Raw genomic sequence first — 24,249 nt, forward strand, 5'->3', positions numbered from 1 at the left:
AACAAGGAACAATCGTTGTCTTCAGAAAGGGGAAGTCAGTGGGTTGGCTTTGAAAAGAGTTAACGGATTCAAATTCCTAGGTGTTACCCTCTCCAATGATCAGCATGTAGATGGAATCACCAAAAAGGTGGGGTGTGCATGTACTTGATTAAAAATGTGAAGAGATTTGGCATGTCACCAAATACTCTTAAGTGCAGAATGTATGCTAACAGGTTGCATCATGGCCTGATATGGTAGCTCTAAAGTACAGGGATGCAAGAGGCTGTGGAGAATGGTGGACTGCATGAAGAGCACAACTCTCTCCATGACTGAAAGCATCTACTGCACCAGGTGCTGCCTCAAGAAAGCCGTTCGGGTGTCTGGGGTTATGGGGAGAATGGGGTTGAGAGATAGATCAGCCATGATCGAATGGCGGAGTAGACTTGATGGGCTGAATGACCTAATTCTACACCTATCACATGACCTGATGACCTCATTGATCATCAAGGACCTCCACTATTCGGGCTATGCATTCTTCCCAGTGCGACCATTAGACAGGAGCTACAGAAGCTTGAAGTCCCACAGCACCAAGTTCAGGGACAGCTACTTTCTGTAACCATCAGGTTCTTGAACTGATCTGCACAACCGTAATCCAACCTCAGTAATGGAACACTGCAGACCGCCTCAGGCAATACCATGGACTTGTTTATCTAATCATGTTTTTGCACCAATGTCTTTTGTACACTCTTTTCCACTGTCTTGGACGATTAATGCTCTGTGTTTGAATCTATGTGCATGCGATGTTGCTACAAGCGAGATTTTCATTGTATCTGTACTTGTGCATTTGCCGCTGAACTCAGCTTCACTTCCCTTGCAGATTGCGTATGATCTCCCCTGCATCCACCTGCGTTTTCATTCAGGTGTTCCTGTTTTTTCCCACGTCTCAAAAATGTGCTGGCTGGCAAGTTAATCAGCCTCACACAGTGAATTAGTGGGCGAGTTGTAGAATCAAGGGAAGGAGGGGCGAGTGGTAAATTGATGGGAATGCGAGGAGAATGGGCTCGGGCAGAATGCGGGGAAAGAATAGGTGATCAATGGTGAACACAGACTCAGTGGGCTGCAGAACCTCTTTCCATGTTGCATCCCTCCATGAAACAAAATTCAAGCTGTTCTAACAGGATTCAGAATAGGTAATTTGTTATAAGAAAAGCCTGTACATGAGATGTGAAGTTTCTTACTTTGCTAAATCAGTTTGTTTTATGGCCTATGTTAGAATTTCAAAAGGCAATGAATTTCAGTGATGGACTGCAGTCCAAGCCTGACTCACCATATGGATAATGAGTTTACATTTCAAAGTCATATGACTGTGCCCTGCAGTCTGTGAAGTTTAAGGCAACATCTAAAGAATCTTAGCAAGCCTTCTATTCCTCCACCCATTATCAGGAGAGCCTAAAGGCCTTCTGCTTCTTTCAGGTTCAGTCCCCTCTACAACTGCTATCCATCTGGTTGAACTTATTTTTACATTGTAATAACATAGAAAATGCTGGAAATACTCAGGTCAGGTAGCATCTGTGGAGAGAGAAAGAGGGTTAACGTTTCAAGTTGGTGGCCCCTCATAAGATAATCAATGTAAAGCATTAACTCTTTCCATCAACCCAGAGATGTTGCTGCACTGATTGAGTAATATTGGCTTTTATTTAGTTATCCAGCATCTGCAGCTTTTTGCAGTGAACAATTTATCTTTTGACCATATTCATTTCCGCTTCAAATGTGCTGCAATGGAAACTTTACCAGTGCTAGATGTACCAGCCACCTTGTTTGTGGTGTATGTGAAGAGCTGGAAGCAAGAAAAAAAATCGAACAATCAGGGCCAGCCATAAATTACCTCAGCAAGGCAGTGCAGGGTAGGCCCATTGTTGTCCAGGGAAGGTGTGATCTCAAGAGGAAAACAATGTGGAGAACTGTGGAACTTGTAAAACGAATTGGGTGGAGGCAGGAATAAAGGGGGGGGGGGGGGGAGGAGTAAGTAGAAATTACTTTAAATTAGAGAACTCAATGTTCATACCGCTGGTTTGTAAGCTGCTGAAATGAAATAAGATGTGCTGTTCCTCCAATTTGCACGTGGACTCACTCTACCGATGGAGGAGGTCAAGGACAGAATGGTCGGTATGGGAAGAGGAGTTGTAATGGTTGGCAACCAGGAGATGATGTTGACCTTGGTAGACCGAGCAGAAGTGCTCAGCCGGTCACCAAGGCAGCATTTAGTCTCTCCGATGTACAGAAGCCCACATTGGGAACACCAGATGCAGTAGACAAGGTTAGAGGAGGTATATGTCTAACCTGAAAGGACTGTCAGGGTCCCTGGATGGAGTCAAGGGATGAGGTATAAGTACAGATATTGCATCTCTGGCGGTTGCAGGGGAAAATACCGGGGGAGGCGGGGGTTTGCTGCTTCCTGATCTCATCATGAACTGGAAAACATTGTCAATTGTGCTTAGATTTTCACACCTCCTGTATCTTAACTTCTCTCCGCATTTCAGGGGATAGACGAGTTGCCAGTATCCCAAGTTCACAGACTCCCACAGCTACCTCCCACTCTGCTTCCTGCAAGCACTCCATTCCATTCTCACAGTTACCCCAGCTCTATCACCACAATTCTGCCAATGCTATCTTCCACACCAATGCTTCCGACATGGTTTCCTTTTGCCTCAACTGAGAATTCTGTTACAGGGACCCACAGGCAGGTCCGCTCCATTTCCTGAACCTCTGCTCTCACTGCTTCCCCTCCCTTCTGGAAGCTTGACACAGTTCATCTTCTCCTCACCTTCCGTTCCGCAAGCCTACACTATGAATAGATCATCATGCATTTGTTCTCACACCTCCTGTGTGATACTCCCATCAAGTATACATTCCCCTTCCTCCTTCAATACAATATTCTGAAAGGACTGTTCCTTCCCCAACAATGGTCCACATCTTCATCACTGTCAAGAGCCCCTCCCCTCCCCAAACACCTTCCCTAGACCACTTTTTTTAGTTAATCTCTTGCCCTCTACTCTTCCCTCTTCGATCTCTTTTGCTGTCCCTCTTTTCCCTGCAACATAAAAATGGTTCATCTTTTCATTTCCAGGATTGACAAAAAGATGTTGATCTGAAACAGTAAGTCTGTTTCCATCTTCAGAGAAAATGTCTGTTCTGCTAATATTTTCATTGATTTGCTTTTAATTTGGGTTTATAACTGCTGTTTCAAGTTATTTTTGCGCAATCATATTTTCACAATGCAGTAGGCCATTTAGCTCGCCAATTCTATGCTTGTATTCAGGGCAATCCCATTTCACCCATTTATTTCCCTGCAACCCACTCACTCTCAGAAAGCTTGTTGTTTATCCAGCCAAACCATCCAGTGGTCATTTACAACAGTCAAATAACTTGACAACCAGCATTTCTATGGGATATGGGAGGAAACTGGAGCTCCTGGAGGAAACCCCCAAGGCCACAGGGAGACTTTGTGAACACTGAAACAGACCCTTTGGCCCACCAAATCCATGCCAACCACCGGTCACACTAGTTCTATGTTATCCCACTTTCACATCCACTCCCTACACATCAGGGACAACTTTATAGCAGTCAATTAACCTACAAACCCACACTTCTTTCGGATGTGGGAGGGAACAGAAGCAGCTGGAGGAAACATATGTGGTCACAGGAAGAACATGCAAACTCAACACATGTAGCATCCGAGGGCAGGTTCGAACCCTGGTCTCCAGTGGTGTAAGGCAGCACTCTACCAGCTGGCAGCACTCTACCAGCTGCCCTTGCATGATTGAAGTATATGAAGACAGGCTCTTTGAACCACCAAGACTCCGCCAACCACCCAGCACCTAATTATGAATCCCATTTTATTTGCATGATGTTCCTGTCAATTCTTCACAGAGTTTAGGATCAAGGCAAAACAGGAGAAGTTATTGTCTACAACAGGTCTCAACCCAGACATCAGTTAGGTGCACAATCTCAACTGAATCTAAATAGGCTTGATAACTAACATTTTCATCAGATTCATCCTTAAATTCTAGTGTCATTCAAACCAGAACCTGTACTAAATCCTTTAATCTCAGTCCATCCAGCGATCGTATTGCACACTACAGCCAGTGCAACACCCAGAACAGACAATGAAGAAAGTGGGAGGACACTTTTGTGCCACCATCCCTCGTTGACGTAGAACATGAGAAGATATGTTCTGCTCCAGGACAGTCAAGTGGGGCTTAGAAATCAAATCTCATCTCAGAAGTAAAACAGGTCCAGAAAATTATGATCCATTTGAGTCTTTGGAAAATGAATGTTTGATTGCCCGAGATCATTTTTGAAAGTTGCCCTCACCGTCTGCCAGGTCTCTGGCCTTTTACAATTATCCAAAGCTTTCACTTAACGCCAGAATTCATATCAGCATAAAACCAACAGCTTAAGGCATGTTTAAAACATTGTAGCAACACCAAATATCGTCAAGTTCACAGGTTGAGTCCAAACACATTTGGGACAGTTTTCTCCATCGTTAAAGGGATCAGTGCTTTTTACTCATGTCACGACAAGACATTGGGCCCGAGCCCCTTCATCCTTTACACATCTCACCCAGCAAGACGGAACAGGAATCAGTGGAGTGATGGGGCAGCTACGTGAAGCAGGTATGATCTCTCCTCGCCCCACATAACCCTGCAAATGTTTGAGAGCTGATACCCTTGGCTGTTTTCTGTGAGCGATTAATCAGGCGCAAGGTGCTGCTGAATGATATTTCCTTTCTTGTGCATAAACGCGCAACTTCTCTCTTTGCAATGGGTGCGAATTACAAAAACAGTAAAAACGTGGGGGGCGAGTCCAGAGCAAGATAACCCTAACAATCGTGCGGCACCTGCAAACACCCACACACACACACACACAATCTCTTAGCGTTAACGTATCGGAATTTCTCGATTACTTTTTCAGAGGCATTTTTAACACATCACAATTTGGGAGATGGGAACATTTACCCTACAGGGCAATGAAATGAACTTATTCTCCAAAACACGTTAATAATCCGGTCAATAGAGGGAAAAAAACCCCCACCATGCTGGTCGAGTGGAGTGGAGCAGGTGATCACATATTTTTAAAACATATTTCCACAATAGGTTCACTCCCCCGGCCACCCCCAGGATTATTATTTTGCCCGGTGCAACCAACACAAGTGATCAATTATTTACTTAACCGCACATGACGAGAGGATTGATCAGCAGCCGCTGTAGCAAACGAGGAGGGCGCGGAGATGGGAAATTAGCAGAGCTGGCAGCTCTTTTTTTTTCGTTTTTCAAAAAAAAAAGAGGAAATTTATTAAATCATATTTTTATTTTGAGGGTTACTTACTATTTCTCGGGGTTGGTGAGCCAAAATGGCGAATGTCGAGAGGCGATCACACAGGCATTTGGTGTGGGATGCATCGGTAAGCACAGTTTTGCATCCCAGAGTGGACCAGGCGCCGGCAGACTCGTTCCTGGAAAAGGAATACATTAGATGTGACGGGCAGTAGAGAGAGAGAGGGTTGTGTGTGTGTGTGTATGTGAGAGAGAGAGAGACGCTTCACCTCCACTCGCATGGAGGGGGTGGGCTGGGGCTTTGCTGTCAGCCAGCATCCCCCAGCGCAACAAGGCTACATCAGAGAGAGAGAGACACACACACACACACACACACACACACACACATTAAAGGCCGTGTACCCCGGTGCTGTCCGACTGGAGGGGCGTTCGTGGAGTGTTGGCCGCTGGACGCTGGCGCGCTTCCCCGGGGAGGTTTAGCATCGTGGAAACGGGCAGCATCAGCTCGCTGCAAGCAGGAGGAGGAGGAGGAGGAGGAGGAGATGAGGATGAAGGGGAGGGAGGGAGGGGTGGGTGGTCTTTACTGCATGACTACTTTCGGGGCGAGGAGGAGGAGGAGGCAAAGGGAGGGATTGTTATTTTGTGTGGGTTTTTCCTTTGCTACACACACACACCCACACACACACACACCGGCGAAGGTGACTCGCCATTCACGGAGTGAGGGCGGGTGGAGGAGATAGGGAGGGGAGTCCCCTGTCCCCTGTCCCCTGTCCCACTCCGGGGGTGCTGGGCGTGGGGGTGCTTGCTCCGGAGGGCTGGCTGGCTGGCTGGCAAAAACTCCCCGGCCGGCTTCAGGTCTCGCCACCGCTCCCCCGACTACACTCGCAGATGGTACAAACCACACACACACACGAACTAGCCAGCGTATTGGAAATAAATTATATTAATCAGAGAGACGCGAACAATCTGTTTATTTATCACGTTTTATATTCCAAATGCATTCGCTGGAACCGCAGCTGAGAGATGGTTTGGGTGGGAAACATAGAGATTATATCTTTCTCCTATTTATAGACCCCCCCCCCCCTCCTCCCATTATACCGAATTGCAAAATTACCCGATTAATAAATATCCTTCCAGTTTATATCAGATCCCAAAGTGAAATTGATCAGAGCAAAAAGATGAGATGGAGAGAGAGGATTCCTTATCTGCGTAAACGTTACAGTGACCAACAAAGTGCATTGCAGTCGGCAATGTGATGAACCTTGCAAATTAACCACATCACAGCGATATGGATGAAGCTTGGAAATTCACAAATCCTACAGCAGAAAGATAACTTGCAATACGGTGCAATTCCCCTTGCAAATCCAACCCCATCGGAACATTCACTTTTGTAGATGTTTTCAGCTTTTTGACAAAATGTCAGATTGTAAACAAAAAATATTAAAAGATCATAAGCACCAATTATATAGAAAGTGAATAACTATACTACTTTTCCACTACCCACGAATCACTGTGCCAATTTGTACTAAAAACTTTTGTTTCTCAGGATGGGTCTTGTAACAAGTCACCACCAGCATGTTTACAGGTACTTCAGAACAGCAGCTTCCTGTGTGGTGGAGGCAGGTACATTCAATATCTGGACAAACACTTGAATTGGCAAGGCATAGAAAACTACAGACCAATTACTGGTAAATGGGATTAATATAGATGGTGGAATGAAGGGCCTGTTTCTCTCCTTATTAGGATTAGATGTTGTCCATTCAAATTGGCTCTGCTGGACGACTAGATCATATCTCTGATTCTCACAGTTCCCTGAAATCTGATACCTGTTCTGAATGAACTCAATTACTGAGTCTCCAAAATCTTCTCATCCCCAAAATTCCAAAAGATCACTACCTTTTGTGTTCCCTCATCTCAGCCCTAACCCTCTTGTTGCACGTCTTATTCTCAAACTGTGCCACAGTCTTAGACCTCACGGTTGGGGAATAGCTTCCTACATCTATCCAGTTGAACAGCGGTAGAGTTGCTGCCTTACAGTGCTTGCAGCGCCGGAGACCCGGGTTCGATCCTGACTCCGGGTGCTGTCTGTACGGAGTTTGTGACCGCATGGGATTTCTCCAAGATCTTCGGTTTCCTCCCACACTCCAAAGACGCACAGGTGTGTAGGTTAATTGGCTTGTGTATGTGTAAATTGTCCCTAGTGTGTGTAGGATAGTGCTAATGTGCAGGAATCACTGGTTGGTGCAGACTCGTTGGGCCAAAGTGCTAAACTAAACAAAATCCTGCAAGCAATTTTGATATTTCACGGTCATCTGTCATTCTTCTGAACTCCAGAGAATGGATTACAATACTAGCCTGCTCAAATAAGCTCACACAACAGACTCACCATCCCAGGAACCAGTGGACTGCTGCACTCTCTCACTATCTGTTTGTAAGTAAGGGGTTAAAAATTGTGTGCAATATTTCTCATATCGTCACACCTATACAATTGCAGTAATATCCATACTCATAACTTCCTACAGTAAAGGCCAACATACCATTTGCCATCCTAATTGATTGTTACACCTGCACGTTCGCTTGCTTTCGGTGACTTGTGTTCAAGCAGACTCACTTTGCACTTCAACCTTATCCTCAATATCACCATTTTTAAGAATGCTTAGCATTTCTATTTTTTTTACTGAAGTGGATAACTTCACATTTATCCATGTAATACTGCATCTCACTCAGCTTGTCTATGTCTAACTGAAATCTTTGCATCCCCATCACTACTCACTACCCACTTTGTTGTGTGTTATCAGAAAGCTTGGAATGTTACATGAAGTCACGTGAGTCAAATCATTGCTATGGTTAGTGAAAAGCACCGATCCCTGGAGCACCCTCCCAGTTACAGCCATCAAGACAGCGAAGAACACACTTGTTCCTTCGCTCAATTCAAACTACTATATTACCTGCAATCCAATGTGCTCTAACTTTGTTCAGCAACCTCCTTTGTGGGATCAATTCGAAAGCCTTTCAATAATCCAAATATACAACATCAGTTGGTTCCCTTCATCTATTCTGCTGGATACATCCTTAAAGAATTCGGATAGATCAGCCAAGTATGAATTTCCTTTCATAATCCCTTGCTGACTCTACTCAGTCACATTCTCATTTTATACATGTCTTGATGTTATGATTTTGAGCCCCTTCTCTAAAATGTGAGAGCATTTAATTTTAAGGTTTTTGAGTTGTTTAATTGAGACACCTGCCTTTAACAAGCTTTTCTCAGTGAATGGAGTGGAACTCCACTCCACATGGAGTAATTGAGGTGAATACCATCGATACATTTTTCGGGGGAGGATAAATGAGCACAAAAGGGTAAAAAGAGTAGAATGCTTTGCTGATCAGTTTTGATGAATCCAGTGGGAAGAGGTTCCAGTGAAGCGTGAACACCAATGTTGACCTAATGAATTGACTGATACTTTCCAGGGCTCTACATTTTAGGAGAAGAGCTTGTGTCTAGAAGGATGCAGGTGGTTAAGTTTGACTACTGCTGGCTGTTATTGTGGGATGTATTAATAGATATAATGGCATGATTTAATGAATACGTGGATTATTTTTGGGCGAAAACATTTGAATAAACAATCTTTGCTACAATGTCCAAAAGATTGGCATGACGATCACTATGTGTATAGATGGCAGTCTCAGGCCAGGGGGATAGAGTACAGTAGATTGGTGCTGGCAATGATGAGCTGAACATCACTCATGGAAGCCCTTCCTGCCACTGAAGACTGAGCACACCTACTGTCAGAGAACTGAACCTCGTATCAATTAATTTCAGAGAAGTCACTTCAAATTTGTAGAAACACTTCTCTGTTATTTTTCTTGTGTTAAAGGTTCAGAATGACGCACATATCTCCTTTGTCATTAAAATGTATCGCCTAAGCAGCTTGAGGCTGCTTTTTACTGAAGTTATTTCTTTGCAGGATGAAACTTACCTTGGATTGACCCAAACCAAAGAAAAAAACTATAGTCAAGTTAACTCAAGTTAACTCAAAATTAACTATTCGAGTCAACTCAAGTTTATTTTTATTGGGAGATACTAAAGGAATATTACCAAGATTAATTTAAAATAAATATCAGGAAAGATTTCTCAAAATAGCAATAGTAATAGCAAAAAAATGTGTGGCGGTCACTTGGAAAGATCACAATGAAATAAGAATTGCAAGATGGTATGCAGAAATGCGTAGTTGTATCCCATTAGAAAAAGCTACTTATAATCTGAGAGATAAATATGATTTCTTTTTGAAACTTTGGAACCCATTCACTTTAAAACTAGGATTAAGAATTGGAAATATTTAATTTCAGGATTGTTTTGATACCCCTAAAAAGAATTTAATAAGAAATTAGCCGGAAGTGTTTCCTTCTTGTCTCCAGGTTCCCTTCTTTCTTCTTTCTTTCTTTCTTTCCTTTTTTAATTTTTTTATTTCTTTATCTTTCTTCTTCCCCTTTTTCCTCTTTTTTCTAACTGGGGGGTGGGGAGAGGGGGGTTGTGGGTGGGGAGATAATACAGAACAATACAGGTATAATCAAATTTAAATTTATAATCGAATTTATAATGTAGGTACCATCGCGTACTATGAGTTCATACATGTATTTGTTTTGTTAAAATTTAAATTAAAAAAAAAACAACAAAAAAAACCAACACAAGTTTATTTGAAAATATATACATTGATTTCCCTTTCTATGTTCACCTCAAAATATTTCACAGTGAATGAAATACTTCTCAATTTCATCACTATTAGGATGTAGACAAACACGCCACCAGTTTCCAGTAATCATGATCCCACGAATAACATTTAATAAATAATATAGATTTCAAATAACACAAAAGGACAAACCACATTTGTGTAAGTATTTGGGGTCTGATACTCTTGCTTGAAGAGTGTCGGGAGGTTTTACATCCAATAGTGGGTGCAGACACTGTAATGTTACATCCAAAATTTGATACATCCAGCACTGAAATAAGGTGTGCTCCATCTCTAAAATGACCCAAAGATTTTCAGCACCTTACAAAATCATATGGTGCTTTTTTTCTACTTCTAAGTCCATAGTTTGCCTACTAATAATTATTTGATATAGCAGTGCATGATCTGAAGTCTATTCTATTCAGGAAAAATGTTTACTCTCAGTATGTCTCCAACAGCATGAGTGGGAGATAAGGAAACTCACTTTTATACTTGGTGATTGGAGTCAACACCAAATTTTGCTTCAAAAAATACATCTGAATAATATGGGCAGGCTGAACTTAATCAAATTAAGCATTGGAACAGAACCAGTAAATTATTTGGGTAAAAGCAATCAAATCAACATTAAAAAAATGGGTAATTAGATTTATGCAAGGCAGTGAATTCCCTTGACAGAGATTTCTATAGGAGAACAAGCCCTCTCAAGCTGTGAAAACACTCCTTCGGGGACAATATAAGCATAATGTGGCTTTGTTTCTTCCGATCAAAGAAGCAAAACCAGGCAAGTGTTCAATTGCAACAACATCACTAATTTATATAGCACCTTTAATACAATAAACCATTCCAAGATGTGCAGTAGTTTTAATGCAGTAAAAGAGATTAGACCAAGGAATCAAAAGGTTTCATATTTAGGAACAAATTAAAGGATGGTCTGATAGAAAAACAGAAAGATTCAGGGAGAAATTCCAGACTTTAGGACTGAAGCAGCTAATTGCATGACCACCTGTGATGCAATAATTAAAGGTCAGGGATTAACAAGAAACCAGAATATAAAAATGCTGAGATCTCAGAGGCTATAGAACTGCAGGAGGAAGCTGAATTAGGGAAGGTGATGCTACACTATTAAGTTAATTAGGCACAGCTCACCATGAAGAACTAATGTATAATATTACTATATAATCACCACTGCACAAAATAGTGATGGACCAATGAACTCTGATGGTCCACTTGCTTTAAACCCAGCAATAAATATTAAACGGACAGGTAACAGTGGTGTCTACGGAGTTTATCTAAAAAAAACCTTGAATAAAGTGCTTCGAACTTAGTAGAACATTTTCTGGCTAAAATTCATTGTTAAACACATTTTCCATTCATGGTGATATCATTTCTTATTACAAGTATGTTTTTCTTGACTGAATTCCAATTTGGACATCAAATTGTTTTGGTATGTTGTGCTTGAAAAGCCGTGAAACTCAATACACACAGAGGCAACTAACTGATCAGACAACAAACTAGTATCCCAGATGGAGATGAATGTGTTTTTTCTGGAATTTTGATTGCAGAAATCAATGAGATTCTGCAGCAACGAAGGAAGAATTTCTGAAGCATTTCTCATCAGAAATTGATGTTGAAGATTTTGAGAAACCTTTCATTGCATTATTGTTACCTTTTTGGAAGTAATAGTCTGGAAACTCTGAATGAGGAGGGAAGAAAATCATGATGCCTCTTAAAAAATACACTATAAATGTCCAATGCAAGGCCAGATTTCAAAAAGTCTGATTCCGGATCTTGTGCGGGACAGAAAGCTTTTGTATTACGCTATTCGTGTGGCCAATGATACCACTAGATTTTTTTTAGAATACTATTTTTGATTAGGTTACTCTGAAAGGAATTTGATATTAATAGAAGACTTTCTTGCACATCTGAATCATAATAAACACCTGAGACTAACAGATCTCTGTGAACTGCTAGAATTCCACAGAGAAAACCTGAGATTATAATGAGCCTTGGAGTTATGGATCGTAATTATGCGATCTAACACTAAAATGGCCAAACTTAGCCAACCTGTAGAGTCTCCAGTACAACCCAGGGAGTTGGCATTCTTTGGATTCCAAATATAGAAGGATGGGGTTTCTCCATCCCAAAAGGATAATGATTGCAAAATGAATGAATAATTTAATATTTACATAAGATAAATGAACTTTTACTTAAATTGGCAACACTTTTAAATTTGGCAACCATTCTTAATATTCATTTTGATAATTATGTTTAAACTATGCAATCATTTGCTTGGATTTTAACACCTGTGAAATGAATGGACAGTTTAAATAACAGGGTGTTACCAAATGTTGGGGTATCAGGGAAATTAAATGCAATAACATTTGTCATTGGGTCTGAAGGTCTCGACCTGAAACGTCACCTATTCCTATTCTCCAGAGATGCTGCCTGACTTGCTGAGTTACTCCAGCATTTTGTGTCCATCTTCAATGTAAATAAGCTTCTGCAGTTCCTTCCGAAACATTAGTCATACTGGTTTGTATGTATTTGTTAAATATTCAAGCAATCAACAATAGATTTGTGGACAGTTTAAGATGTGTGTAACAAACTGACAAAAGTAAGCAATGCATATGCTCTTTCGCCAGCATCATGCAGTATCAAGAATTTTATAAATAGATTATTTAATTATCCCAGTCTCCAACTCTTTCATTTAAAATAATAGTTATCAATTCCAATATTTGATCCTTCAGATACTCATTCTTCATGCAAAGGCATCAAAGGTCCCTACACTTTTTGGGACATCTTGTTCAAGCCAGTCCTGTGCATTTCTCTTGCAATTCACATTCTCCAAGATGCATCAGTGAATATCAATGGTAACTGGAATATTGAATGAGTTTCACAACCCCGCTCCTCCTCCACCTCCCCAACCTTAGTCAAACTTACCAAAATCAATTGAAATCCTAAGTAAGGCTAACACATGACAGACTGAGAACCAAAATGGTACACAATCTCACTGCATCTCAGTGAGCAGCAATTAGTTTGGGGTTTAAAAAACTGGTGATGACAAGTGGGGACATAAACTAACAATTGAATAGAATTTACTTAAGATACAAGGAAAGTATGCTAAAAAACATTTAATTTGATCGTGGTACAATAAGAGATATAGATATTTTATCACATCTCTGAATAGCCTCCATTTCTTCTATAAACTTTTAAAGATTTAACATGAGATTTATTTTTGTCAATTGAGCATCATTGCTCATTGAATTGAATTGAATTGAATAAATGTTATTAACCAAGTATGTATACATACAAGGAATTTGCTTTGGTGCTTTGCTCGCTCGCAAGTAACAACATGATATACAGTAAACAATTCAGAATAAAACATTATAATTTATCATGTGAAGAATTAAATAAAATACTAGACCAAAAGGAGGCTACAGACTTTTGGTTGTTGAGTAGAGTTACTGCTCGTGGAAAAAAGTTGTTTTTATGCCGGGTTATGGCGCTTTGACAGTCCGGAATCGCCTTGCAGAGGAATGCTTCAAAGAGTTTGTGGCCAGGGTGAGAGGGGTCAGTGATGATCTTACCCGCTCACTTCCTGGCCCTTGCAGTGTACAGTTCGTCGATGGAGGGAAGGATGCAGCCAACAACCTTCTTGGCTGATCAAACTATGCACTGCAGCCTCCAGATGACATGCTTTGTGGCTGAGCCAAACCAGACCATGATGGAGAAGGTGAGGACAGACTCTATGATGGCAGTATAAAACTGGACCATCATTGCCTGTGGCAGATTGTGTTTTCTCAGCTGCCGCATATGCATGATTGAACTTACTACTTATAACAAGAGTATGGCTTTACCTCAGGAAAAGTGGGCTTAAAGGGCAAGCAATGAGTTCTGTTTGCTTCCCTTTGCCCATTCAATGCAATGTACTGTCAAGTGTTTCCTTTTACTTTTGAAAAGGGTAAAGGATGATCGAACATCCACTGAGTGAATGACAGGCCTTTGTGTCCACAGTCTTTTAAATGAGTGGAGAGCAAGAAAGAAGCAATGGCACTCTGCAGCTCCAATGTAAAATCAAAATGTAGTAAATAAATGGTGGGAAGATTATAGGATCCCGGCAATCTGACGTTTTGGATCAGGAGAAACATTGGATCCGTTTTGCCCTGGGTTGTTATGATGGACCCTTGGGTCACCAGTTGAAGGGGCCCAACATAAAGGTTGGACACCATATATTAGTGGATGAATGGCAAATGTTGAATTGCTTTTGTAAGTGGATGGGTTAATTGTGGAGGAATTATTGGTAGTGGTTTATTAGTATTGTCATGTATACTGAGATACAGTAAAATAATTTGTTCTGTGTGCTATCCAGGCAGATCATACCATACATGAGCATAATCAAACTATATATGAGTACAACTGGCAATACATAAGGGGAAAGGAAACTGTGAAGAATATAGTGTTACAACTATAGAGAACATGTAGATAAAAAAAGTAGAAGGGTCTGTTAAAATTAGGAGATCAGAATTAGAGGAAAGTTAGATCTTGCTGGATTGCCGAACTGAAGAAGGTTACGCAAGTAATAGTGTAGCGGTGGGTTTTGAAATGCAGGTGAGAGTTTTGAAATCAGTATTTTATTTCCATGAAAGGAACTGTATTTTTAAAAGCAGTCTCAGCCACATTGCAGGATAGTTAATTTCAAGTGCAAATCACATTTACTAATGATTCCAAACCAATGTAATTTGTTCTTGAATAATATTTACTAATGAACCATGATTTATATTCTGTTAAATCCATAGATATCATCTTGAGGTGCCATCATTCATTCTGCATATGGAGCATACTTATGAAATCCGGCATCCTTCCTGCAGATCATTGTCCTGGTGTTAGGTTTTGTTGCCGATCATGCCTTATAAAAATTTTCAACTCACTTTTCATGAGTTTAGTACAATCCCCTGTTTGCAATATCACAAACTATAGTCATAAACTCCTCAATTTCCTTAATCTAGACAATGCACTAAAAATCATATCAAACTGCAATGAATGCTACCTTTGCAAACCATGATTTATTCTACCCACTTTTGCTGAATGTTGTGTTTGAATGTTTGCTTTCTGAAAATAATATAGTAGTGAAGGGAGTTCATGGTGGTGGAAATAATTAATGTTTACGATGGAGAATTGGTTGCCAATCAAGTGTGCTGCATTCTCCTGGATGGTGTCAGGCTTATTGAGAATCATTGGACCTGCACTTAACCAAGAAACTGAGCAGCCTTCCATCAAACTCCTTGTAGATGGCATAAAGGCTTTGAGTATCAGCAGGAGTTTAAAAAAAAAAAGGGATTAATATAGGATTAGTGTAAATGTTTGGCACAGACATGGTGGGCCAAACGGCCTCTTTCCATGCTGTATCTCTCCATGATTCTACAAACTAAAGTGAGTTACTTGTTGCAGGATACCTAAAGTCCACCCTGTTCCTGATGTCATGGTATTAATGTGTCTGGTCCAGTGTATGTTGGTTGAGAGGATGGTGGGGAACTCAGAGATGGTAATGCCATTGTACATCAGAGGTAGAGGTTGGACTCTACCTTATTAGAGGTGGTATTTGGCTGACAAATATGTGGAGCAAATGTTACTTGCCAATGCCTGAATGTTGACTTTGTCCTTCAATGTGCAGACATGGATTTCTTCATTTTCTGAGGAATTTCAAATGGGATAAAATATTCCGTATTGCAATGTTATGCGATAGGAAAGGACTTTGATTAAATAGCTGAAGATTGCTGGGCTTTGAACATTCCTGAGGTATTCCTGTCCTAATATCCTGGGGTTTGGCCAGCAACCACAATCATCTTCATTTGAGCGAGGTTATGACCCCAAATGGTGCAGTATTTTGTGGACACAAGGAACTGCAGATGCTGATTTACAGAAAAAGACACAAAGTGCTGGAGTAACTTAGTGGGTCAGGCAGCACCGCTGGAGAGCATGGATAGGTGACATTTTAGGTCGGGATCCTTCTTTAGATTGCAGTGTTTTCCCTTATGAGGCTGGTTAATTTTTGTTTTATCGGGCTCTCTTGATATCACAATTGACCAAATGCTGTTTTGACATTAGGTATAATGACCCTTACCTCATCTCTGTAATTTAGCTCTTTGGTCCCTGGTTGGATTACAGTTTTGATGAAGTCGGGAACTAAGTGGTCCTGACAAAACCCAAACTGGAAATAATATGTAAACAGTTTATCGTCCTTGATGGAGTGAACAACAACATTTTTGCTACTGATTAAGAGTACACTGATTGGCACAGTAATTAACTGAATAGTAGTTGTCCTCCTTTCCATGGCCTGGACAAAACTGGTCAATTTTCCACATTGCCGGATAGACCCCAGTGTTCTAACCATTCTTGAACAGCTTGGTTCGGCTTGGAGTAGTATGGTTCAAACTGAGTCGGGAAATCTGGACAATACAGCGAACATTGTTTTGTCGAGGTCATGGAGTTTGTGGTTGAGTCTGAGGACCATGGGATTAATCTTCACCATGTAAATATTCAGCATCACAGTCATTATAAGTCCTCAGAGCGGATGGGTGTTCTGACACAACAGAGGTGGAGTATAGGGTTGTTGGACTGTGATCTCAAGGCTCACCGGGTGGCGCCACTAGCAGTGTCTGCCTCGCCAACAGTCTGTCTGTTCTTACTTCATTTTGTTATTTTTAGTATGTGTTGAAAAGGGTGTTTTAGTGTTCCTTGGTTTGTTTTTGTGGGGGGTGGGGGGAAACTTTTTTTCAATCACTTACATTGACGGAGAAGCGACTTTTTTCTGTATCGTATCTCCGTCCGCACTGCAGCCTAACATCGTGGAGCTGGAGGCCTTTCCTGGAGACCGACCCGGCACTCCAAGCCATGGGAGTCTGTGGGACTTTAACATCGCGGAGCTTGCGATCCCTTTGCCGGGGATTGAAGGTCCAACCGCGGGGCCTGTGGACTTTAACAGAAGAGGCCGATTCGGGAGCTCCATGCTGCGGAGAGAGTTTCAACCGCCCCGACACGGGAGTTTTGATCACCCCGACGGGGGCTTCGATCGTCGGCTGCGGGGCCTTTGGTTGCCCTGACTGCGGATGGTTTGACTGCGTCGACCGCGGGAGACCAAAGAGGAAGAGGATTGAACTTTATTGCCATCCATCACAGTGAGGATTGTGGAATCCACTGTGATGGATGTTTATGTTAACTTTTATGTTGTCTTGTTGATTTTCACTTAGTATGGCTGTTTGGTAACTCAAATTTCACTGTACCTATATTGGTACACGTGACAATAAACTGACCTTGAAACCTTGAAGAACAGCTTATTTACCAGGCCCGATGAGCCACACTGCACAATCCTCCCTCAGCAACAATCTACTATGGATTTTGTATGGGTTGTGAAGCGCACTTTGGTTTGCACCATTATGGTCTGGTTACCTGGTATTAGTGATAATTTATTGTATCATTGATTCATGTACATTTATTTGTTGCACTGTGGCATTAATGTGCCTATAATGCTGCAGCACAAAAGAATGTAATTGTTGACAATTAAACTCTTGACTCTTGGGCATGTACATTGTTAATTACAACTTCTTCGGCTTTACGAGAGAAAAACAAGAACATACCACATATTTTGATTTCAGCAGCCCAGGAGAATGTCACGTTGTACATTCCTTCACAATTCAGTCGCCTTCCACCTTTTTATTCACTTGTAGGATGTTAGCACTATTTATTGGCGCTGCTAGCATTTATTGATCATCAGTATTTTATTGTCCAGTCAGCTGTTACTGACTGCCATCCCAGAGAAGCCTCTATTTTAATGACCTGACCTCCCCTCCAATCCTTCCCTTAGCCTCCATTGCAGAAACATACCTGTTATCATTTTCACTACTCCCACTCCCAAACCCCTGAAGTGGTGATTACAAATAGCCAAGAATGACAAGGAGGGAGGGGTGCAAAGCTGGTTTGGACGAAGCTGTGCAAGGAATGGGGACAGACACCTTGGGCTTGTGGAGAGAGAAGAATTGTTAACCGGAATTTGTGGAAGGTCAAAATTCAATGAAGAGAGTGAAGGTGGAGTGAAATGGGGTGAGAGCGACTGGAACATAGAATAGTGCAGCACAGGAATGGGCCATCTGTGGAATTATTTATCACAGAAGGCTGTAGAGGCCAAGTCAGTGGATATTTTTAAGGCAGAGATAGATAAATTCTTGATTGGTACAGGTGTCAGAGGTTATGGGGAGAAGGCAGGAGAATGGGGTTAGGAGGGAGAGACAGATCAGCCATGATTGAATGGTGGAGTAGACTTGATGGGCTAAATGGCCTAATTCTACTCCTATTCTTAATGACCTTATCGGTCCGAATGTGGCAAAAATGTGCCGAACGTGATGTCAAGTTAAACTGTTTTAATCTGCCTGCACCTGACCCATATCCCTCTGGTCCCTGCACTTCCATGTGCCTATGTAAAAGCCTCTTAATTATCACTATTCTATTAGCCTCCACCACTGCTCCTGGCAATGCGTTTCCAGGCCCCCACCATTCTCAGTGTAAAAAAAACTTGCCCCGCACATCTCTATTAAACTTTCCCCCTCTCACCAAATAGCACTGTCCTGTAGAACTGGACATTTCCACCCTGGGACATAAAGTCTGGAGATGAGATCTGAGTGAGAGAGTGGCTGGGAGGCTGTGAGATATATTCAGAGATCAGGACTATGCAAAAATATATTCTCCATCCATCTACAAAACAAAACAGTTCCCTGCAATGCAAATGACATTTCTGCATGAATAAATGAATCATGGCTATTTATTTCTGGTACAGCATAAACTATCTGAAGAGCTGCAAATAGTTCTATAACATGTACCTTGCTTGTCTGCACAGTCATAGAATAAAATTAGGTTAAACTTTAAGCTTTGTCACTTAGCTGGTAAATTAGTTGAGTAGATTACCCACCTGTGTAGAACCCATCTGATAGCATTCTCCACTGAATTTAATGTTACAAAAATTCTATATAGTGATAATGTATTCCCAAAGAGAATGGATATGTCCATCAACCTAGTGAACCTCATCACTGCATTTTTCTGAAGCAATTACAGCTTTAAGGAAGAATTTATAGTCATTTCTGTCTTCTCTGCTCTTCGATGGACTTTTGCTGAATAAGTTCACGTTATTTGCTGGACTAATGACTATCTCCAGCTCTCCTCTTTGGCTGATGCAGCATTATCAATGGACGCTCTGTTTCTTGATAAAACAAAACCCCAGCAGGAATCTGCTGTTATTAACGGCCTATACATCAAGCATGACATTCCTGTGCCATTCCTAGGGGCTGGTGTGTGCTCAGAGCTATCAAGTAGACAGAAAATAGGTCTTGTCTCCATTTTGAAGAACAGCGGGTGTGTCCCTAGTGGCCTGACCAATATTTGTTCTTCAATCAACATCACTAAGTCACGATCACTCTGCCATTGGCGGAACCTCTGTGCAAATTGGCTTCCCTGTTTCCCATATCACAACAGTATCTAATCTTCAGCGTTGTTGACTGTATCGTGCCCTGGGACATCCTGAAGTTGTGAAAATGCTCTGTTAACCCGGGTTTTTGTTCTGTATTGCAGGAATAATTTCATTGTTTCTACAAGAAAACTGGCACCTCATTTTACAAAGAACTGCAGATGCTGGTTTGTACCAAATATAGACTCAAAGTGCTGGAATATCTCAGTGGGTTGGATGACATCTCTGGAGAAAAAGAATAGGTGACGTTTCGGGTCATGACCCTTCTTCAGACTGAGGTGGGGTAGCGGTGGGGGAGAGGGGGTGGGGTTGGTGTGAAGAATTGGTGAGAAAAGACTAGGACCATTGAGGGTTATACTGAACTATGCTGAGGTAATTGCGTAGGAAGGAACTGCAGATGCTGGTTTAAACCGAAGATAGACACAAATTGCTGGAGCAACTCAGTGGGTCAGGCAGCATCTCTGGAGAAAAGGAACAGGTGAGTCTGAAGAAGGGTTCCGACCTGAAATGTCAGCCGTTCCTTTCCTCTAGAGATGCTGCCTGACCGCTGAGTTGCTCCAGCTCTTTCTGTCTCTCTGTGCTGAGATAATTGCCTGGTCACTGCTTGCAAATGTTTCTCATCATTGCCACGCACTCCAAAATTGAATTGAACCAGAGAAAACCACATTACCAAAAATTTCCATATGAAATCACAAGCCAATCGCAGAACTGGACAGGGCACCTCTGATCCATATTAGTGCTTCCAATGTTAATCATCGTGTAATAAGTGTGTCGATCCCTAACAACATAAATTGGAGCTCCCAAGTCCAGAAAATAAAGGTCATTGAATATTTATAGAGAAACAAGGAACAGAACATGCTACGTTATTCATTTAGGGGTCTTTTAACGGGATGCACCTGACAATGTGACCCTTCACAAGGCAACTCTAAATCTCAGTGGATACCGCTCATAAACATTCCCAAAGGGTGCAGCCTCTGCTCAAACTGGCAAAGTGCTTCTTGGAGAATCCAACCAATGGCAAAAAATGGTGTTACGTTTGGCCAGCAAGAGGTTGGGACCGGGTGAGTTAGGTAACTACAGGAAGGTGGTTGGCAATGGGAGAGGAGGCACAAAAAGGCTCTCTCTCCCACAGCTTCCCTCTCCCACATGGCAGGTGCTGCTGGTGCTTGACTACCTTGGGGACTGTGCCTTTAAGGATGACAACTTTCTGTGCAGCAGAAGCTGCATTACAACAATACTGGTTCCCCTCCCATCCTTGCACAGGTCATGACCCTTCACATCTCCCCAATATGACCATGATTAACACTGTAGTTTTGAATACATTTTGCAATCCCTCTGCAAAACCTGCCTAGTATCTGTAGTTAATTAAAAACTGGATTTTTAATTCTTAAATATGAATAATATGAAGGAAACGCTTTAACATAACAATGATAATCATATTTATGAAGTGCTACGGTGGAATATAAACAGAACTGTTTGAAAAGTCATATATTTACTGAAACGATTCCACAAGGGTTTCAGCTATAAGGCTAGAGTGGGTGACACAGTGGCACAGTAGTAGAGTTGTTGTACTACTGCACCAAAGACTCAGTTTCGAACCTGACTCCATGTGCTGTCCTCTGTCCGTATGGTGTTTACACGTTCTTCCTGTGACCATGTGGGATTTCTCTGGGTGCTTCGGTTTCCTCCCAGTTTCCAAAGACGTGCAGGTTTGTAGGTTAATTGGCTTCTGTAAATTGTCCCTAGTGTGTAGGATAGAACTAGTGCAAGGGTGATTGTTGGTTAGCGGAGACTCAGTGCGCCAAAGGACCTGTTTCCACACTGTATCTCCAAACCTATACTAAAATTCCTACTCTTTATTTTCTCTCCTTTAACTAATCGCCAGTCATTGGCAGTGGAAACTACCACGGGATCTTAAGCTATCTTGGATGTTGGCAGTCTGAAGAAGGATCTCGACCCAAAACGTCAGCCATTCCTTCTATACAGAGATGCTGCCTGTCTTGCTGAGTTACTCCTGCATTTTGTGTCTATCTTTGGAAGTTGACGAACAGTGCATCCCATGATCTTCATAGTGACCCCCATAAAAAGCCTAGGATGGAGGCTATGATGTCCTGGACATGGCATGACATCACCAGCTTCCACCTTCCCACCTTGGCAGGGAAATGTTGCCCTTCCTGTATACCTGCGGATTTCACATTGCCCTCATCAGAAATTTCAGATCCCATTGAAGCAGTGGAGGCAAGATATCTTTCATCGTGAGGGACTAGTCAAGAAGGAAATGGTACATATTGACTCCAAAATTTTGGCAAGAAATGTCAAAACAAGCATTTTATATAACGATGAATAATCAGGCTTCACACTTTACTGTGTAGAATTTTTTTTAACTCATTCTCCTGTTTGGTGATTTTGTGGGGGATTGTGGTTTCATTACATAAATTTATCAATCTACTGTCGAACTAAAGTTTCCTCTTTCCTTCAGTCTTACTTGAAGTCGTGATTTTGAACTCACGGTGTAGATTTAGTTGGTTACCAGCCTGCATGCATAATAAATGTGTATTTCAGTTCTTGGGCCATGTTTAAGTTTATAGTTTTCTTTCAATGTAATTCTGCAATTAAAAAGTATAAGAAGATAACTGCAGATGCTGGTACAAATCGAAGGTATTTATTCACAAAATGCTGGAGTAACTCAGCAGGTCAGGCAGCATCTCGGGAGAGAAGGAATGGGTGACGTTTCGGGTCGAGACCCTTCTTCACCCATTCCTTCTCTCCCGAGATGCTGCCTGACCTGCTGAGTTACTCCAGCATTCTGTAATTAAAAATATATCTTACCTTTAATAATGTGGTTTAAAAAAATATAGTGCAATAAACTCAGGACAAAAACTGTACTAAAGTAGCTAATGAATATAGAGAGTTTGTGTTAGTGGCTGCTTCTTGAATACAACTTGTTTGGCAGACTTGGCAATTGAGAAATAGCTCACAGTCTATGAAGGGGAATTCTTGATCTCCTTTCTGGCTGTGAACAGCAAGATAAAGCTGACAAGTACACACAATCATGCAACAGAATTAGTGCGGCAGTCAGAATAATCTTTTAGAGAATTAAAATGTTGGACTGAAATGAAAAATGAAAAATGAAAAATGAATTTTATAAAAAGCAGATATATATATAATTTGGGTGACGTTTCGGGTGGAGACCCTTCTTCAGACTGAAGTCTGAAGAAGGGTCTCGACCCGAAACGTCACCCATTCCTTCTCTCCCGAGATGCTGCCTGACCTGCTGAGTTACTCCAGCATTTTGTGAATAAATACTTTCGATTTGTACCAGCATCTGCAGTTATTTTCTTATATATAAATTGGGTTATTTGAATTAAAGAAAGACCAGATTGTAAATATTACCTTCCATGTTCATTGTATTGAAAAATAAAACAGTGCTTGCAGCAGAAAGAGGCCAAGCACCTTTTGCTGCCTAGAGCAGCCCAATCGGCCTGAGTGTGGGAACTTTGGAACAGTGGCACACACTTTGCTCAAATGCATACTAACACACAGTGTGGTTATAATCAGAAAGTATTCTGTGACATTGATCGACAAGCATGGAATCATTGAGGAAGACGCTGGAGATAACCCTCCTTGCTCTTCTTTGAAATGTGCCTATGGATCTTTCAGTTAGCGTGCAGGGCCTTGGTTTTACATCTGAGTTGGAAATCTTTTGACAATTCGAAACTCCTCCAAATACACCACAGGTATCTGCTAAGTTATTTGTTGTGGAATCCTCAGCCTTTGGAGACATGAGTGCCACCAACTGAGCCGTAGGTGACTCTTACTGTATGAAAGGAGCTTCACAAGTTCAGATCTGTGTTGTTGATTGCAATGAACTTCATCGTAACAAATGCCTGTTCAGCCTGAAATTGAAGAGATGCATTTGAGATAGACATCATCAGTATGTCGATCATATATGGGGATACTTCCTGTTTTCCATGAAATGACATCTTGAAAGAAGATAAAGCGCAAAGCGAACATAAAATGTTCATTGCTGACACAAATTAATGTCAACACTGGGCACAAAGTCTTATCTACAACAGGTCTGAATTTATAGCAGCTTGTCTCAACGTTGCTTCAACAACTGAAAACAAGTTCAGTTCTGTGAATTTATTATTCAGATCTAAGATGTCAAGATCTTGAATTTATCCTTGTCATTCTTTGTTGAAGCAACCAAAACGCATCAGTGTCATTTTGAAGGTGGCATGCCTGAATTGGTGGGTAGTTTTCTAAATGCATCTTTAGCGACTTATAATTGAATGCCCTTGAGACGCACTCCATTACTTGATTAGTCCTGTTGAAAACAGCTTCACATTAACTTTCAGTGAGCAGTTGATGATCGCAGTAAAATATTTCTCTTCTTCACAATTGGCAAAGTAATTCTGTTCATTCAAGGCCAGATAAAGTTCCACCAAATGCTTGACTACCTGTATCATAATTACTTTTGAAAACCAGTGTGCACTGCCTTTTGACAGGATGCATATTGTTATATTTGATATGACTTTTCAAGAAGAATTTTGTTGGTTCCCTTTAAACTTTTCTCAGCAGATCAGTGTCCATTATTCCTTCCTAGGCATCAAAATATGACAGCAGCTAGAAATCAAAAATGAAATCATATGCTGGAGAGCTTCAACAGGTCAAGCAGTACATGTGCAGAGAGAAA

General features: G+C 41.4%; 1 protein-coding gene across 11 annotated transcripts in view; it reads right to left on the reverse strand.

The window, feature by feature from the left end:
• The window catches only part of adgrb3 (adhesion G protein-coupled receptor B3), a 590,910-nt gene that overhangs the window by 118,517 nt on the left and 448,144 nt on the right, over nucleotides 1-24,249 (reverse strand). For all 11 annotated transcript variants that reach the window (XM_078398997.1, XM_078398996.1, XM_078399002.1 and 8 more), the window contains one exon: nucleotides 5,368-5,494. In XM_078398997.1, coding sequence (XP_078255123.1) covers nucleotides 5,368-5,494 — 127 coding nt within the window. The remainder of the gene's footprint in view (nucleotides 1-5,367; nucleotides 5,495-24,249) is intronic.

Source organism: Rhinoraja longicauda, chromosome 5 (genome assembly GCF_053455715.1).
Source record: "Rhinoraja longicauda isolate Sanriku21f chromosome 5, sRhiLon1.1, whole genome shotgun sequence".
Lineage (NCBI taxonomy): Eukaryota > Metazoa > Chordata > Chondrichthyes > Rajiformes > Arhynchobatidae > Rhinoraja > Rhinoraja longicauda.